The sequence below is a fragment of the Aspergillus multicolor genome (genome assembly GCF_047715735.1).
Source record: "Aspergillus multicolor strain CBS 133.54 unplaced genomic scaffold BDW74scaffold_8, whole genome shotgun sequence".
Taxonomy (NCBI): Eukaryota; Fungi; Ascomycota; class Eurotiomycetes; order Eurotiales; family Aspergillaceae; genus Aspergillus; species Aspergillus multicolor.
In genome coordinates this window covers 332,549-349,824 of record NW_027395959.1, presented here as the reverse complement: position 1 = coordinate 349,824, position 17,276 = coordinate 332,549, and the positions used below count along the sequence as shown (strand labels likewise).

The 17,276-nt window shown below is 51.7% G+C and overlaps 6 protein-coding genes across 6 annotated transcripts; 2 read left to right on the top strand and 4 right to left on the bottom strand.

Moving 5' to 3' along the window:
* Positions 1-1,509: 1,509 nt before the first annotated feature.
* Positions 1,510-2,851, bottom strand: BDW74DRAFT_150550 (emp24/gp25L/p24 family protein). The gene is made up of 3 exons (XM_073724028.1): positions 2,649-2,851; positions 2,194-2,585; positions 1,510-2,105 (listed from the first exon to the last, which is right to left on the bottom strand). Exons 1-3 carry the CDS (start codon positions 2,803-2,805, stop codon positions 1,956-1,958), a joined length of 699 nt encoding a protein of 232 aa, XP_073585227.1. The 5' UTR covers positions 2,806-2,851; the 3' UTR covers positions 1,510-1,955.
* Positions 2,852-2,980: 129 nt separating this feature from the next.
* BDW74DRAFT_133628 (SWR1-complex protein 4) lies at positions 2,981-5,178 on the top strand. Its single transcript, XM_073722343.1, has 3 exons — positions 2,981-3,179; positions 3,227-3,344; positions 3,399-5,178. The coding sequence occupies exons 1-3, from the start codon at positions 3,086-3,088 to the stop codon at positions 4,981-4,983; spliced, it is 1,797 nt and encodes a 598-aa protein (XP_073585226.1). The 5' UTR covers positions 2,981-3,085; the 3' UTR covers positions 4,984-5,178.
* A 25-nt stretch (positions 5,179-5,203) lies between these two features.
* On the bottom strand, positions 5,204-7,648 carry BDW74DRAFT_176820 (uncharacterized protein; the record flags this gene model as incomplete). The annotated part of the gene is made up of 1 exon (XM_073728738.1): positions 5,204-7,648. The coding sequence occupies one exon, from the start codon at positions 7,646-7,648 to the stop codon at positions 5,204-5,206; it is 2,445 nt and encodes an 814-aa protein (XP_073585225.1).
* A 1,042-nt stretch (positions 7,649-8,690) lies between these two features.
* On the top strand, positions 8,691-11,826 carry BDW74DRAFT_150544 (5-methyltetrahydropteroyltriglutamate--homocysteine S-methyltransferase). Its single transcript, XM_073724027.1, has 2 exons — positions 8,691-8,905; positions 8,969-11,826. Exons 1-2 carry the CDS (start codon positions 8,895-8,897, stop codon positions 11,280-11,282), a joined length of 2,325 nt encoding a protein of 774 aa, XP_073585224.1. The 5' UTR covers positions 8,691-8,894; the 3' UTR covers positions 11,283-11,826.
* A 43-nt stretch (positions 11,827-11,869) lies between these two features.
* Positions 11,870-13,391, bottom strand: BDW74DRAFT_150542 (3-oxo-5-alpha-steroid 4-dehydrogenase family protein). The gene is made up of 2 exons (XM_073724026.1): positions 13,050-13,391; positions 11,870-12,987 (listed from the first exon to the last, which is right to left on the bottom strand). Exons 1-2 carry the CDS (start codon positions 13,161-13,163, stop codon positions 11,875-11,877), a joined length of 1,227 nt encoding a protein of 408 aa, XP_073585223.1. The 5' UTR covers positions 13,164-13,391; the 3' UTR covers positions 11,870-11,874.
* A 1-nt stretch (position 13,392) lies between these two features.
* Positions 13,393-17,250, bottom strand: BDW74DRAFT_150541 (ubiquitin-ubiquitin ligase UFD2). Its single transcript, XM_073724025.1, has 6 exons — positions 17,028-17,250; positions 16,297-16,958; positions 16,032-16,242; positions 15,530-15,985; positions 13,743-15,480; positions 13,393-13,684 (listed from the first exon to the last, which is right to left on the bottom strand). Exons 1-6 carry the CDS (start codon positions 17,055-17,057, stop codon positions 13,578-13,580), a joined length of 3,204 nt encoding a protein of 1,067 aa, XP_073585222.1. The 5' UTR covers positions 17,058-17,250; the 3' UTR covers positions 13,393-13,577.
* Positions 17,251-17,276: the final 26 nt, after the last annotated feature.

The following is a 17,276-nucleotide window of genomic DNA, read 5'->3' as shown; positions in this document are numbered from 1 at the left end:
AGGGGATGAGATTTCCATTGCCTCATGCACTTACAGGTATTTGTTCACCATGTTGTACCTTTCAGACACTGAATCATCATCCTTCTCCGACTCAGCGGAACCAGCTGGCATACGTACTGACCCTGTTCGGATACTTATGTTTCATGGTATGGTGACCTCCTTCTCCAACATAGGCCCTCTGAGCGCCTCGCATCATGCTCATTTTGTCAGTGGCGGTACTGAAGCTCTCACCTGTCTAGGGCATGGCGAATCAGGGCAGAAGTTTCTCTACAAGACCAAGGCCCTATGTCAGCACATTCGGACTTCAATACTTGAGCAGCTGCAGCGTGATGTGATATTCGTCTTCGCTGATGCTCCAATTTCAAGCGGCCGTTGCAGTGCTGATTCCAGGGCATGGTCCCTTGGTGACTATCAAAAAGATCGGCTCAGTCACCTTGAGGGGACTGTCCGATACGTGATAGATATCCTAGAAGAGAAAGGGCCATTCGAGGGAATCATCGGCTTTTCCACCGGCGCCAGTCTGTCGGTCATTATGGCATCGTTGTTGGAAGATAGCAGACGTTGCCCGGAAGTACTCAAGTTGCCTGTAAGTAAGACTCATCCATTCCTCATTCCAACCGCAGCGAGGTGTGGTATAAATGTGAAGCATGAGTTGCTAAAGATGGATGAATGCCCGACAGGTTTCCCATCCCCCACTCCGCTTTGTGGTGGCGTACTCTGGCTTCATGCTCGGGCATCCCGCCTACCGAGACATTTACAGTCCCAAGATCCGCACCCCGATTGCGCATTTCATAGGCGAGGTGGATCCAATAATTCCCAATTCGCTGACATTAGCGGTCGCAAAGCGCTGCGCCAACACGGTGGTGCATTCCTTCTGGGGCTCTCATTATGTTCCCCGTTCGCGCGTATCATTTGTTCAGACATCACAGTTTATATTGGCCCAGTTGTCACACGCAGAAGATGTAGGGACATCGTCCGATGATGACTGGATTTGGGATTGAGAGTGCTTTTGTACGGAGTTGGCTGGCTTTTGTTTTAGCGTAACGAAACTGTGAACGATGTATATCCTGACATGAAGCAATTTTGGGTAATAGATGGGCCATGGTAAAGATTTTCACGAACCAGCGAGATGTAGTGAGGTAGGCAGAACCCTGTCGGGCAGCCGCAGCAGCGTGTCCATGTAATCGGTGATATAGTACCTCAATGCTTTAGGCCAATGTGTTCTGGCTGTTCAGCTAGCTTAACCAGGCCAGGCAGGTCATCTGCGATTCCGTCGGCGAGTGAGTCACCTGTAGTTTGGCTGATGAATTGGCCGAATAAGATGATCGTCACGAGATGCATGAGTCCCAAGTCATGATAGTGTTGCCATTGCATCTTCAGCCGGCCACAACTTGACATAGATACTCCGTTATCCCCATCTCAAAAAAGCGGCCAGAAGCAATTGAAAGATGATGACCGTATACAGAGATAAGGGCAAAGGAATGTTTTAAGGTTGGAATTCGGCAGGCTACCACAGCTGCTTGCGTCGTGATTGCAGTGATCTGGAATGTCATAGTGTTCTGCTAATTTCTGCAGGTGGAAGTCAGATCTGGCTGAATTCTAGCGGGACTCATTATCGGGGTCATCCATAACTCTCAATAGCCAGGATAGGTTGGATCCAGGAACGGAAAAGACATACTATTGAGTGACAGTGATGGAGGAGGACAAAAGGGAAGCTACCCTATCATTCAGATATGAATGTCACGTGCATGTGGTATATGTAAGTTTAGAGCATACTCGAGTCAAGGAAATTCGATTGCCCTCATATCATCAAGAGAACGCTATGTAGTAGGAACATATCATTGACTTCGCAAAGTCAGAATTCGTCATGGATAACCATACACACCACACCCTGTACCCGAACCAACCATATAGCAGGCCCCTTTTCGCTTCCAACAATCACGTTCTTGTACCTTCTAGGTCAACTTCTGCTTGATGAAGAATGAACGGAGATGAGATAATTGCCAGGCGCATGCGACTGACAGCACGGCGAGCTGCATCAGAGTCCAGCGGACAACACGCGAGTTAGTCGCCTCGGATTGATCACGGAATTCGGCTTCGCGTTCCTGAGTAGGGTAAAATAATTAGCACTTTCCCAGAGCAAGAGAAAGCGTAGCCTCCGAAGAAAGAAGGCGTATGAAAAGGACCACATACTCTCTGAAACACCTGCTCTCGCCTGATGTCCTGCAACCGGCTATTCAGGTCCTTCACTCGCTGCACCAAATCGGTCATCTTTCCCTTGTCCTCGCTCTCGATCTTGCTCGTCTCGCCGATTGCCATATCCAATGTCACCCTAACCGCACCGGCGGGAGCACCAGACAGCCACCCGCCCGTAGCGGCGTTTGTCTCGGGGGTGATGCAAATCTTGTGGTTTCCGGGGTCGGCAGCGGAGAAGGTAAACCGGCCCGAGTGCGAGTCACGCTTGTTGACGACGCGGTGGTCGTTGTCAAAGACCTCGTCGACGGTGATGAGCATCTTCAGCGATGGGTCGACGGCATATGTGCCCGTGCCGGCGGTTTGATCGAGGACCTCGCTAGAGTAGGTTCCTGTTCGCCGGGAAAAGCGTGGTTAGAGCACATCTCCTAGTGCGGGTCATATGTAGCACTCACCAACGACAAGGGTATCCTTTGGAAGCTCCTCATAGAAGCATCTTGTTTGGCGGCCGTCCACGTAGAAGTAGAGGGCGTTTGCTGGAATGGAGAGGCAAAGGATTGCATAAACGGCGAGAGTAGAGGAGAGCCAGGAGGATGAATTTGAAGGAGCCATAATGGCAATTAGGAGGAGTTATTCAATGTGAGGTAGCGGACTGGACTGGATGAAGATGTGAATGTTAATGTTATGCTGTCCAGATCCAGGCCACGGGCGGGAGTGGGCTTGGCGCGAATTCTCATTCCTCCGTCGGCTTTTGCGGCTTCAATCAATCACTCCTCCATCTCTCCGTCGACGCTACCTCCGTCCAGTCCATCGTGATCTATCCAGTCGTTAGCTGAAACTGATAATCTGGCTTGGTAACCGTTGGATCGCCTCAAGGGTGTGCTAGACGACCATGGCTGCCGCCGATGTTCGCGACATGCTCAACTTGCCCGCGGAGGGCCAAACGCGACCTCACAAGAAACATAAAGTTGTGGAGAAGAGGCCAGGTGCGTTTTGAACAATCGCAAACCGAGCAACTCTAATATTTCTACAGAGGGTATTACCCGTGAGCTCTTCGCGCTTTTAGGAGAACGAGCACCCCCGATCGCGATCAACGAGAACAGATACAAGGGACGGCCGAAATGGCAAACCAAAGCTCGCGTGCGCCCTTGGTACACAATCCCCTCCACAGAATTATAATAGCTCGGAATGTTAATCTTCATTAGGCGGATGGCCCCCTTCTCGAACGAAGCGCGATCGGATGACCTCATCCTACGACACTGGCAGAGAGAACCCGAGTCAACGCAGACGCCGGCGATCGAGGGTACGAAAACGGAAGGAGAAACGACAGAGCCGCAAGTGAAAGAGAAACGCGATGAACCAGAATATCCGTTTGCGAAGTACAATATCAAAACAAACGTTCCCAGACGATATACTACAGACGAATACAACCGCCATTTGAGGAGCGATGACTGGTCGCGAGAAGAGACGGATTATCTGATGGACTTGGTAGAGGAGTATCATCTTCGCTGGATGGTTATTGCCGATCGATACGATTTTCAACCGCAGTCCGTCAACAATGCAGACGATAATACAGATACGTCGACCGCACTGGTACCCAGCAAACAATTCAGATCCATGGAGCAGATGAAAGCCCGCTACTACTTCATCGCCGCCTCGGTGCTCGCCCTCGAAACTCCACCGTCCACCATGTCGCCGTCAGAGTTTGAGCTACATGAAATGATGATGAAATTCGACGCCGAGCGCGAGCGCCACCGCAAAGAACTCGCCGCCCTCCAACTGAACCGCACGGCGGACGAAGTTCGCGAGGAAACAGTCCTCCTCGAAGAACTTAAGCGCATCACAGCCAACGAGCAGGAGTTTGTTACGGAACGTAGAGAGCTTTACTCCCGCCTTGACGTCCCCGTCAGCGTCAGCAACGCCACAAACTACCACAACAGCCAAGGCCTCTCTCACCTCCTCCAAACCCTCCTACAAGCAGACAAGAGCAAAAAGCGCCGCTCTATCCTCGGACCCGACGGCATCGTTCCCACTCCAGGCGGCCAAACCCCCACCATCCCCAACGCCCCCGGCAGCGCCCGCGACAGCAGCAGAGCAGACACTCCCAATGGCAGCACCACACAACCCACAACAACCAAAAAGGCCGCCGCCGCCGCCAACAAGGAAGCAGCACAGCAAGCAATCCGTACCCTCACACCGGCAGAGGAAGCCCGCTACGGCGTGCAACACCACGACCGCCTCGCACCAGGGGTGCAATTCCGCTCTGACCGCGTTCAAAAACTCACGCAGGCAAAGTCCCACGTCCAGACACAGAAACTTGGTGCCGCGCTCGCTGAGTTGGAAGTGCCGCTTCGCTTGGTCATGCCAACAGAACGAGTAGTCAAGAACTTTGAGAAGCTAATTCACTCTGTCAACCTCCTCCTGGACGCGCGCAAGGTCGCTGAGAAGGTGGAGAGCGAGATCCGGGTATTGGAAGCGGCGAAGGAGGAGCGAGAACGGAAGGCAAAGGAGTTGAGGGAGAAGGATAAGCCTGAGGTCAAGTCGGAGCAGCGCGATGAAGATGCTCCTGTTCCGCCTGCGTCTGTGTCTGGTGCCGCAGGCGGTGCTCCGCAGAGTGGACAGCCTGTCAATGCAAGCGAAGGACAAGCGAGTCCGGATGCCTCGTCTACTGCGAATAACCCTGTTAGTGGTGGACCTGCTATAAAAGAACAGGAGGGCGTCTCGCGTAAGCGTTCTGCCAGCGTGCTCAGCAATGGCAGCGACAAGAGCTCCAAGCGGCAGAGGAAATGATTTGCGTCTTGTCTTTATACCCCTCACGAACTCCTTAATATACCAATGTACGATTATCTCAATTTAATTCTCTGGGTCCTATTCGCTATCAATACTTTTGGCACTTGATTTTTTTGCACACATTAAGCTAATCATACATGGACGTGTGCTTCGTCCCCTACTTCGAAAAACTAATCTAAGCGGCTGCCATTGCCTTTCTTTTCTCTTCTCAAAGAATCAATTATTCAGGGATCGAGCACTCTTCCAGACACTCTTCATACAAACTGTCCCAATCCCTCGAACTTCCTGTGCTCTTCAGGACTAAAGACTTTGCCTGAGGACTCTGGAAGTTATGATGACCGTCTAGTTGGTATCTCGAGTATGCGGGGTCGTGAATGTGCATCTCACGCGGCCCCTCTTTGCTAGTAGGAGCCCTCAATCTGAGCACTCGTGTTGCAGTCCGTTGCGCGACGGGAAATCGGTCCGATGCAGCAATGTTCGCTACGGCGCGGTCTGCTCGTTTCTCAAGGTGACGGGCGAGCTCTGAAACCTTGCGCTTCGCCGTCCAAGCACCGCCTCTCCGGCGCAGCGTCGCTAGTTTTTCAATCAGCTGCGTTTCTGCATGCTCGGACGATCCGACACTCCCCTGGTGAGGTGCTTGCTGCCCACCCGAACCCTGCGTTGGACGAACCCAGGAGCAAAATTCCCAAGAATTTTCTGCCTCAAGATTATGTCCGGCGTGGGTTTTTCTCTTGTTCGTGAGGATCCCGAACATAGAAGAGCCACCGGAATCATAGCTTGCCGCATCACTGTTATTGCTCGGCTTTAGGGTTGAGTTTGAGCCAGCCCAGCGGGGGAAACCTAGCCTTTGAAGGATAGCTGATATATCGAAGCTCGATCGATTTGCTTTCAGAGGGCCTTGATTTATCTCTGCTGCCAATTGTGATCTCTGCTCTGCTGCGCTCTCCGTGATGCTACCCGTTGGCGAATCAGTAGGGTTACCGGTTGCACCGAAATCTTCAGGCCCTACACGCCCGTAATGCATTTGCTCTGGCAGTTCGCTTGAGTTTTTTGGCGGCACAAGTGTATATCCATATCCAATACGTCGACCTTCGGACATCCACCCTATGCTTATTCTCCGAGAAGAGCTATTGTCGCTCCCATGGGAACCGATTCCAGCATGGCTAATCGATCGATCTGATCCGAATCGCTCGGTGAATCTGCTTTTCAATGCGTGGGCTTCTTCAGCAGTGGTAGCGGAAATAGTTGCATAGTCAGATGGCAAATAAGGCCTACTTGTCGGTAGGTTGCCGGATGAGACCTGAGAAAAACTGGGAATATATGACTCGTCTTGATCAAGACCTGCGAAAGATATGCTAGTCTTTGGAGAGTAGGGTGAACACGGATCTTGGATGCTGCCAGGCAGTTCTGGGAGCTTTGCCTCTGCCACGTCCCAGATTGGGGGCATCGGCGGACTGTTAAGCGTTCCATATTTGTTGGGATTCCACAGTACCGCATTGCTGGTCGATCGATTTTCATCAAATGGATTGCCCTGGGTTTGTATGTAAGTAGTGGATCCGGACGAAGCGAGCATTCTGTGGATGTTCATTTCGCCTAGGTGCACGGACTGGTCGCCATTGGTGATCAGTGCTTTTTGTGGTCGCTGGTGCCGTTTCCTGACAGCTATTTGCGGAGGACAGCCGGATACAGACTCCGCAGACGTGGCATAGCCTGGCTGCTGGGAATCATGAGTAGGGTAAACCATAGCTCCCGTGCTGTGCCTGCTGCCAGAACCTTGACTTGCACTCTCCTCATGGCTACTTTCTTTAGGCATCGGAGACCGTATTGGAGCTGGGGGCGTATGATGGTGGTGTGTGTCTTGGGCTCTTACTGGTGCTGGCGCTTGCATTGGCGATGGTCGCTCTTGCGCCCATGCTCTGGTCCCGCTGGAGCAAGGGCTAGAGGATTTATGGCGAAGAGCCCCAAAGGGAGTCTCAAGTTCCACATTTCGGAAACTAGTCGAGGGAGACTCCTGCACAGCGTGTGGGGGTCGATGTTCGTCGTCTCGAGGGGGCCAGGGCAACTGAGCTTCGCCGCTTTCCCCGTGGTGTGCGGGCTGTTCATAAATGACTGCTTTGGTATCCACGGTCAATCCAAACGTGTGCTTTCGCGACGGTTCCAAATCTAGCTCAGGAAGAGGCAGAGATTGACGACGAGGAGAGACGCCTATCCCAATACTGGGGCGGTGTTCTGCAGTATAGACTTGATGCTCCGGCGTTCCAATGTACTGCGCGTCGCTATCGTACCCCCTCTCGCTCATCAGACTGCCCCCTAACTCATGAGATGTAACTTGTGCCGCAGGGCCGTCGAGGTGCTTGGACGAATGCAGGAATGGGATCAGTGGCCCTCGATCTGACTTCTTGGGCTGTCTATGCAACTGCTGAGCATCTCGAGAGAACCGCCTGCGAAGCTTACCCGAAATGCGTGACGAGGTGCTTAGGCGACGCTCGTCCCGATCAGCTGGGTGGGATATGGCTAGGTCAATCAGCGGGCTGTTTCGTTCACTGTCGTGGGATGCATTGACGGGAGAGGAGCGGCCTCTCTGATCCAACTGGTACTGCTCGGCCTCGGACGAATCTGAGGCTTTCCGGTAATTTCGAAGCCGCGGGCAGAAGAGGAAACCCATCGAGCACTGGTTGCTCCCTTAGGAGAGCGCATACCATTGACAAAGGTGCGGATGGCGCAGCGCCGAAGAAACGGACATATTCAAGAGAGATAGCTGAACCATCTCCGGGTTGTTGGTAGTCAGGCGTGAGAGCATGGCCATCTCCGTCAGCTTGAGGAAGGAGCGTTCGCTGCACTCCATGGTTCCGAAAAAGGAAGGCACGGCCATCGCTTTGCCTGCGCGGACCGTCCATGAACCAATTAGTTAAACCTTCAACCTGGTGATATAATTCTAAGTATAAAGTTATCATTGGATGTCGGCGATCATAGCATTCTTGTAGCAAGGCTGCTTCTAACCGCCGGCATCTGCAGGAGTCTACCTGGGTAAGGTATCGGGTTAATCTTTCCTTACAAGGATAGGGCACATCTCTCTGCGTGTGTACTCCGTAGAGTCCGTACTCCGGGTCAGCTTACTCCGTTATAGGTACTACAGTATCGTTGCAGTGGACACGGATGTCCAACCTCACGCCGGGCTACTGTACTACTAGGGTTATTTAGATGAATCTCACATCAGCTATTAGTATTTTACCAGACTATAGATTACTAGTTTTTTGCAGATAGGGCCGATCCCGGAGCAGTCTCGGCCTCGGAGGCAATCTAGATTCGGAGTGTTTTTTCTCTGACACACGAACTGACCCATGAGCCAACCAAAAATACGCAAAGTCAGTGCTCCCTTCAATCACGCCATTTCTACTACTGGCAGCCTTAGAAAGAAGCAGCAACCATGATGAACCATTGCTATACAAACCAATGCAGCGATACTGCATGAAATACATCCTATAGCAGTATATGGGCAGCCTAAGATAAGCCAATCCTTAACTAATCAGGCAATATGGTGCAACTCTGGCGAGAGCCGACACTAATGGACCTGTAATTGTACGTGGATTCTTACGGTACGACCCCGTATAGCGTACCCCGCCTCCGGTCTTTCTGATTCGCCGAATTCCACACCGAAGGGACCTCGACTTTTTCCCCTCCATCCATGTATTTATTAGCTGTCGTCCTCCCCCTTCTTTCTCTTCTTTCTTCATCCCCCTTTTCTTCTTCATCCTCTCTTCCGCAAGAGACTTGTGAACTGTCTCTTGTTCTCATCTGAATTCTTTTTGCTTGTATTTCTTGTTCCTTTTCAAATCATTCTCTCTTTCTTCTCCTTACGACCCCGCCCCCACCGCTTTTTCTCTGTCCTCCGCACGCATACAACTATCAGAATGGTTCAATCGTATGTCCTCCTCGAATCTCTCCATCGTACTATCGGTCAATGCTAATATCTCTTCTCTTACAGCGCCGTTCTCGGTTTCCCGCGTATGGGAAAGCTCCGTGACCTCAAGAAGGCCACGGAAGCTTACTGGGGTGACAAGATCTCTCGTGATGAGCTCCTGAGCGAGGGAAAGAGGCTTCGTGCTGAGCACTGGAAGATTCAGAAGGACGCTGGTGTCGACATCATCCCCAGCAACGACTTTGCTTTCTACGACCAAGTCCTTGACCACATCCAGCTCTTCGGCGTTGTCCCTGAGCGTTACACCAAGTACAACCTCCACCCTCTGGACGAATACTTCGCCATGGGCCGTGGTCTTCAGAAGCCTGCTAAGGATGGCCAAGCTGCTATCGATGTTCCTTCTTTGGAGATGGTCAAGTGGTTTGACTCCAACTACCACTACGTCAAGCCTACCCTCCAGGACAACCAGACCTTCAAGCTTTCTGCCAACCCCAAGCCCGTTGTCGAGTACCTCGAGGCTAAGGAGGCCGGTGTCATTACCCGTCCCGTCATCCTCGGTCCCGTCTCTTTCCTGACCCTCGCCAAGGCCGACCGTGGTCAGAAGGTGAACCCCATCACCAAGATTAACGAGCTCCTTCCCCTCTACGTCGAGCTCCTTGCCAAGCTCAAGGAGGCTGGCGTTGAGGATGTCCAGATTGACGAGCCTGTCCTCGTCTTTGACCTTCCCCTCGCTTCCAAGAACGCTTTCAAGCCTGCTTACGAGAAGCTCGGCTCCCTTGGTGCCCAGGCTCCCCGCCTTGTCCTTGCCACCTACTTCGGTGACATCGTCCACAACATCGACGTCCTTCCTGCCCTCCAGAGCCTCCACGGTATTCACATCGATCTTGTTCGCAACCCTGAGCAGCTTGAATCTGTTGTCGGTGCTCTTGGTCCCAAGCAGGTCCTTTCTGCTGGTGTTGTTGACGGCCGTAACATCTGGAAGACCAACTTCAAGACAGCCATTGAGAAGGTTGAGCTTGCTATCCAGAAGCTCGGCAAGGAGCGTGTCATTGTCTCCACCTCCAGCTCTCTTCTTCACGTCCCCCACACTCTCGCCAGCGAGAAGAACCTCGACCCTGAGGTCCAGGATTGGTTTAGCTTTGCTGTTGAGAAGACCAGCGAAGTCGTCGTAATTGCCAAGGCTGTTACTGACGGCCCTGCTGCTGTCCGTGAACAGCTTGAGGCCAACGCCAAGTCTGTTCAGGCTCGTGCCTCTTCCAAGCGTACCAATGACCCCAAGGTCAAGGAGCGCCAGGCCGCCGTCACTCCTGAGCAACACAACCGCAAGTCTCCCTTCCCTGTCCGTCTTGCCGAGCAGGAGAAGTCCATCAAGCTTCCTCTCTTCCCTACCACCACTATCGGTTCTTTCCCTCAGACCAAGGACATCCGTATCCAACGGAACAAGTTCACCAAGGGAGAGATCACTGCTGAGGAGTATGAGAAGTTCATTGAGAAGGAGATCGCCGATGTTGTTAAGATCCAGGAGGAGCTTGACTTGGACGTTCTGGTCCACGGTGAGCCCGAGCGTAACGACATGGTTCAGTACTTCGGTGAGCGCCTCACTGGTTACGTCTTCACCACCCACGCTTGGGTTCAGAGTTACGGTTCTCGTTGCGTGCGTCCTCCCATCATTGTCGGTGACATTTCCCGTCCCGCTCCCATGACCGTCAAGGAGTCCAAGTACGCCGTTTCGATTTCGTCCAAGCCCATGAAGGGTATGCTTACTGGACCCATCACCTGTCTCCGCTGGTCCTTCCCTCGTGACGATGTCCACCAGTCTGTGCAGGCTCAGCAGCTGGCTCTCGCTCTCCGCGACGAGGTTGTTGACCTCGAGGAGGCTGGTGTCAAGGTCATTCAGGTTGACGAGCCCGCTCTCCGTGAGGGTCTTCCTCTCCGTGCTGGCAAGGAGCGCGAGGACTACCTCCAGTGGGCCGTTGCCGCTTTCCGTCTGTCCACCAGCGGTGTGACTGATGGCACTCAGATCCACTCTCACTTCTGTTACTCCGAGTTCCAGGACTTCTTCCACGCCATTGCTGCGCTGGATGCTGATGTTCTGTCCATCGAGAACAGCAAGTCTGACGCCAAGCTGCTCCAGGTCTTCATCGATGAGGCCTACCCCCGTCACATTGGTCCTGGTGTTTATGACATTCACTCTCCCCGTGTTCCCAGCGAACAGGAGATCAAGGACCGTGTCGAGGAGATGCTCGCGTTCCTGCGCCCTGAGCAGCTCTGGATCAACCCTGACTGCGGTCTGAAGACCCGTCAGTGGCCCGAGACCAAGGCTGCTCTCTCCAACTTGGTCCAGGCGGCTAAGTACTTCCGTGAGAAGTACGCCAAATAATTACAACTACCTAATAATTTGTGGTGAGGGCGGCATTGTCAACCATGCCGTCCTGAGAAGGATGAAAAAATTTTCTTTCCTTTAATGAGTTATGATGATGATACCAAAAGTTCAACATATGGGTTCGGGTTATATTAGAGATATCCTGGGGGTAACGGAGTTCAACATTTTACGACATTCAACATCGGCGTTGGCCAAGCATCGACATGATTCCCCTGGCATGGGTTCATTTCTAATCATCTTTGGGATTACAGGAGCATGAGCGATGGTCGGTTGGGCCGATGTCCATATATTTCAACAATGTGTATATCACACTAGAGGTTCAATACATTACCTCTGTCACTTCATACTTTCTTTCCTTCTTTCATTGTAAGCCGACTCGTAGGATGTTCATCGTAACTCATAAGATTGGTGGTCCTTGCCAACTGTTTTGACTACGTCGATAAACTAGAATACATTGCTTCTTCGATATCTGCAATGTAGTTCTGCACAACTTTACATAAGATAACCATCCATCATCCATGTCAAATATTATACAATTTCCCATTCTGATAAACATACAAAAGTAAAAGGAGCCCAAGAGAATGCCACCCTACAACCAAGAAACAAACGGCACAACCGCTCCCCTCCCGCCAACACCTTCCTCCCCCTCCCCAAACTTCTCAACATACCACTTCCTCCCCCACCGCGCATGCGGCAGCATATTAGTCACCGCATTAACGACAAACACCATCGCCGGCAACGGCAACACAGGAACCCTCAACTTTCCAGCCGCCCAAACCGCAGGGAGAAGCCACGGCGCAAGATGCAGCGTTGGCCTAAATCCGAGTCCAGCGCCGGACGACGCACCGCCCATGCCCATCCCCGGCATACCACCAGTCGTGCTTGTGAAGGCCGTACTAAGGACATCGGGGATTAAGGACGGCGGCGAGAGAGCAGGGAAGACGGTTGTGCCGACGAGAGCGAAGCCCGTCCATTCGAGCCACTCGAAGACGTAGTGCGGGTAGAGGATTGAGGCGAAGAGGCCGGATTTCGGGGGGATAGTGTAGACCTTGTGGTATTTGTTCGACTGCTTTTCCTTTGGTGCGTCCTTTGCGTCGTCGGTGGAGGTCTGCTGCGCTTGTTTGTCTGCTGCTTCTCGACGGAGCGCGAACAGCGTACGCTCGGCGTAGATGTTGCCCGCCATTCCGACGAAGAAAAGAGCGAGTCCAACGGCGGGGATCATCAGTGATGTTCCTGCTGTGCTCTCAAGACTTTCCTCCAGGACCTTCTCCGGCGTCATCATGGAAGCCTGCCCCAAGCTTGACCCCGAGGAAGGATAGTATCCTGGTATAGTGGTAACATTATATCCAACAAGCCAACAGGCAAGGCAAGTGGAGTTCATCCAGTTGAAGAGCGCAGCTGACGCCGCAATAAAAACATGGATAGGCGACATGCTCGGCGCCGCAAAAAATGGGGATATGATTGCCCGGTTCACGTAATGAATAACATACAGCGAAGCAATGAGTTTGTTTGGGAGTGGGAGAGTTTGAATATTGAGATTTGATACTTTGGTGGGGAGCGTTGTGAGGATATAGATGAGGTTAATTGGGCCGACGATTTCCATGGCGCACCAGGCGATGCGGCCCGGGATATTGAAGATCGAATCTTTGGAGGAGGTTTTGCCCGCCGGGTGCCATGATGTGAGCCATTGGGCTATTGTGACCTGGATGTCTGTTAGTATTTAGTAGTAGAATGTTCCAAGTGGCTAAGTTAGGGGTGTGGTACAAGGGGAAAATATTGCCAAATGCTCAGGAGAGTTACGTAGGCCTCTGGAGTTGGGAGGATGAAGTTTCGTAAGGGAGGGAGTGCATTGAGCGTTGAGGAGAGGAATGACCCCATTATTTTGGTTTGTACTAGAGCCGCACTTGATAGCTACTGGCTCAAGGCACGATCTAAGATAAAGTAGACAAATATAGAGCTCGGAGTAAGGTTGTTCGGGTTTTGTTTTGGTTCATGCCAGAAACTCGACTGTACTCGAGCACCTATGTCAAATGAGAAAATAGTACCTTAGCTCGCAGAGTACGACAAAAGCAAGAGCTCAGGGTAGAAGACACAGTTGATTCGAAGAGTAGTAGTAAGATAGATAGGTGATGTAGTTCGAGATCGATCGGATCGAAAGCTTATGAGATCCGTGATGTCAGTGCTGCACGTGACTGGTCTACAAAAAGAAAATAAAACAAAGACATCATGATGCATCAGTATCGTATTGTGTCATATACCGCCGTGGACCGCAGAATGCTATTTAGTAGTCCTTCAGTCTGTGGACGTATCCATCTGATCAGCCTGCGCCTGCTGCCCCTGTCGCCGCTCCGCAATCTTTTGCCGCTTCCATTCCTCTATCTTCGTCTTAAGCTCGGTGTCTGGAAACTAGGTTAGCCGAACCGTAAACCCTAAAAGATAAGAGAAAAGGGTTCATACCAGGTGTAACGTCCTCCATTTTCAGTGGGACTCGGTTGAAGGGATCATGAGGATCGCTTAGCAAATGAGCACGGAGCGTGGACCGATCAATAGAGATCTTCGACGCAGGAAGAAGAACCGGATCCTGCATCAGAGTGTACATAAGAGGATCCAAGAACTCATCTGGAACCTCTCCAAGATCTTCTTCTTCTTGCTCATCCGCTTCCTTGGCTTCCTTGACTTTCGATTGAAGCTGATCCCAGCGCTTGAGTTCCTCTGGAGATTTGAGGTTCCATTTATGCAGAATCTCGGCAGCCTTCTCAAAGTTTGCGGGCTTGTAGGAGCGTCCATCACGAGCAACGGCGACAATGAAATTCTGCTTGCTCATTAAGTTCAGATATACATCCACGATCTCACTCAGCAATGCTCGCGGTCTGAACCCGTACTCGTGCAAATTCTCGACTCGCAGGTTAGAGCTCTTGGGGCCAACCATGGCATCCAGGTTGTAGTCAAGCATATCCGCCAATCTTTGAACAATTTCGGGCATTGTGAATGATTCGGCCAGGGCTTCTGTGAAGAGCTTGAGCATGGCGACGGTCTCGTTGGTCAACTGCATGTACGACTTGGCGCTGCGTTGGGCCTGTGCAAGACGTTCTTCCTTCTCCTGGCGGATTGTGGGGTCCATGCTGGCCCCTTCAGTGCGCAGCTCCAACTGAGTGTTGTAGATGGTTTTGAAACTTCCAAATGACTCGTCAAGCACATATGTGACGTCGTTGAGAAGTAGGTTGACAAACTGAACGAAGAAATCCAGGTGGTGCTTGGCCTGGTTGAGAAGCTTCGCTCGGTAGAGTGTATTGGGCCAGACGCACTTGATGATCTGGAAGATCTCGTACCGAATGTTGAATTTATCATAAAACTGGGTATGAGCACCCGTGTGTTCGGCTTGAATGTAAAAGTTCATGCAAGCGTGCAGCAAGTATTCATTAGCAAAGGGCATGGAGTTGAGCAGGTCAACCAGGACACCCGTGCCGCCACCAGGGCGGGGCCATGTCCCTCGAAACAGGATAGAAACGAGACCTGCTTTGAGATAAGGATTCTTGATGTACTCTGAGCACTCCAAAAAGGTAATGCACATCATAACCAGCTCATCACCTTGCGTCGCCGTAATAATTTGCGGCATACACCACATAATGAACTTGAAGTTGCTGACAATGTCATCAACAAAGTATTCAGGAAGGCACTTGAAGGCTTCAGACGGCTGTTCTGACAGAGGCAAAACAAGCTGCTCTTTGGGGAAGTTCTTGCCAGAGGCCACCCTGAGCAGCCAAACAACAACATAACGCATGAATGTCATAGACCGGAACTGCCACTGGTCGTCGAATAAAACGCCTTGGAGACTATACTTCAATGCGAGGCCCTTGTCCAGTCTATCCTTATACTTCTTCAACTGCGCCTCGAACAGTCTCAGTTGGATCGGGTTGCTCGACAGTTTATGCCTCTCACCCTCCAGTTTGACCAGAGTACTTTCCATATGTTTCAGGTCTCTTTCAAGAGTGTCCAGTTTTGAAGTCAGCGATTCACTTCCGTAATGATGGGCAGCTACTGTCAAAAAGAAGATTTCAGTGATGAAGTTGTTCGTGCCTTCAGCCTTCTTGGCATAGAAAGCCTCCGAAGCGTGCTGGTCAGCATTGATTTTGGTCTCGTGGCGCAAGTCAACGCGAGGGTTTCGATGTAAATATTGGATATCAATTCTATCGATCTTAAAAAGTCGTTAGCCTGGAGTCTATGTTTCCACGGAATAAACTTACCTTAGTGAAGTTCGCATCCATAAAAGGCTGACAGAGATGATCCAAACAGGTGGTAAGATTGAACATGAACCCATCAGAAGAAACAGTAGCCGGGTCGACCTGCATTGCCCGTCTCTTGTGGTTGATGTTCAAAGCCGCAGCAAACCAGTCCAAGATCCTGTTTCGCGCCTCTGCCGAAGCTCTAACCATATGGTTGATAATATCAAGAATATCGGAGCTAAGCAACTCCTGCACCATCCGGATTGACCGCTGGGCATTCAAGATGTAACCCTGGTCACGCGTCTTAGGAGCAGAAAAGAAAGACATCGTAGCGTCACCTTGCAAAGGCGATAGGCGGAACCACGGTCCGAGCAGAGTGTCCTTTTCGAATGTAGCAGGATCCCGCGACTGGTTGAAAAAGGTTGACTCTGTGATAGCAGACGCTATGGCGGAATGACGGACGAGATTTCGCAAGGCCTACTAGAGATGAGAAAAATTGAGGGTAGAAGATGGATGAACATACAGTCACATATGGCTTGTAATCGTCGTTGATGCCCATCGAGGAGAGCTCCCGACTCAGTTCCTCAACAGCTGCGATAAAGGCAGGCTTGACGGATTCGTCCTCCCCAAACCGCTTGACAGCCTCGCTTAAGAACTCTAGGTCCACGCCCTTTTCATCTTCCGGGTCTATGAGGAGATGCGGCTTGAGAGTCGACCGCCCGGTAGGTTCGAGTCTATACAGGATAGTCAGCAACCGTCCCTATTCCACAATAAAGAATGAAACCCACCCAAACATCTCCGGCATGGTAAGAGCAAACACAGCATAGCTCATGCACAGCCGGCGCGCCTCACAAATCACCTCAAACTTAGGGTCGTCATCGCGAGCTTTTCGGAAGCCCTTATGCAGCCTCGTCACCCGCTTCCAGCAAGGCAGTAGATAATCCAATGGTTTGCCATTGGGCTGACTCGACGCCGCTTCCAACAGAGCCTGGTCTAAGACAGAGATACTGATGCGCAAGCTAAGATTCTGGTCCTGCAGTTCACTCCGCACGCCGGGAAGATACGTCAATCTCTGGCCGTGGATATCCTTCTGGCGGTTTTCGTCTAGCGTCAGCTTAAAGACTGCGCATAGTGTCCGGTCCTCAAATGCTTCAAGTGTATCTTCTTGCTTGGGCGGGGGCGGGGTGTTTGAGACGGGCGTCACAGTGCCGGATTGCGGTTGCTGCTGGGCGGGCGCTGAGGATGTCGGGGTGATCTTGATTCGTTTCCCTTCTGATCCTTCTTGTTCTGTTTGTGATGTTGATGGCGCGCTGTTCTTGCTGGACTGTGGTCGCGACGCTTCTGGCGTTTGCGTTTGAGGGGTAGAGGCTGATGATGACTGCTCACTGTTCGTTTCCGCGGACGGTGGTGGATTCGAGTTCGCAAGCTTTGCTAGGCGCTTCATGCGGATCTATGGGCAGCTGTGTTATTATCGGCGGGCCCCGACAAACAGGGAATGTTTATGCAGGTTCAAACAAACCTTATCCGCTTCGGACATGTTATCGCCCATACTCGATGGCCGGGAAGCGATACAGGTACCGCACCGAGTAAAGAGCTTCCGAATTCGCAGTGAGTGAAAGAGGATGGGTAGGGCCCGTTTAAGAATAAAAGAAAACGACAGCCAAACGAGACGGTGACCCAGAATTTAACAGTGCGAAGGGCCTACCGGGGTATAAGCAAAGGGATGTAAGTCGCTAGACAAGAGTTTCTGTGATGATCGTTGAGGTTC

What these genes read in the sequence shown, in the direction of transcription:
- BDW74DRAFT_150550 (XM_073724028.1), bottom strand. Translation starts at nt 2,805, where the DNA reads ATGGCTCCTTCAAATTCATCCTCCTGGCTCTCCTCTACTCTCGCCGTT. An exon ending in AAAGGATACCCTTGTCGTTG is followed by an intron (nt 2,586 to 2,648) that starts GTGAGTGCTACA and finishes CCCGGCGAACAG; the next exon opens with GAACCTACTCTAGCGAGGTC. An exon ending in GAGAGCAGGTGTTTCAGAGA is followed by an intron (nt 2,106 to 2,193) that starts GTATGTGGTCCT and finishes TACCCTACTCAG; the next exon opens with GAACGCGAAGCCGAATTCCG.
- BDW74DRAFT_133628 (XM_073722343.1), top strand. Translation starts at nt 3,086, where the DNA reads ATGGCTGCCGCCGATGTTCGCGACATGCTCAACTTGCCCGCGGAGGGC. An exon ending in AGTTGTGGAGAAGAGGCCAG is followed by an intron (nt 3,180 to 3,226) that starts GTGCGTTTTGAA and finishes ATATTTCTACAG; the next exon opens with AGGGTATTACCCGTGAGCTC. An exon ending in AAAGCTCGCGTGCGCCCTTG is followed by an intron (nt 3,345 to 3,398) that starts GTACACAATCCC and finishes AATCTTCATTAG; the next exon opens with GCGGATGGCCCCCTTCTCGA.
- BDW74DRAFT_150542 (XM_073724026.1), bottom strand. Translation starts at nt 13,163, where the DNA reads ATGGGGTCATTCCTCTCCTCAACGCTCAATGCACTCCCTCCCTTACGA. An exon ending in TTTGGCAATATTTTCCCCTT is followed by an intron (nt 12,988 to 13,049) that starts GTACCACACCCC and finishes ACAGACATCCAG; the next exon opens with GTCACAATAGCCCAATGGCT.
- BDW74DRAFT_150541 (XM_073724025.1), bottom strand. Translation starts at nt 17,057, where the DNA reads ATGGGCGATAACATGTCCGAAGCGGATAAG. An exon ending in ATTACAAGCCATATGTGACT is followed by an intron (nt 15,986 to 16,031) that starts GTATGTTCATCC and finishes CATCTCTAGTAG; the next exon opens with GCCTTGCGAAATCTCGTCCG. An exon ending in TGGATGCGAACTTCACTAAG is followed by an intron (nt 15,481 to 15,529) that starts GTAAGTTTATTC and finishes CGACTTTTTAAG; the next exon opens with ATCGATAGAATTGATATCCA.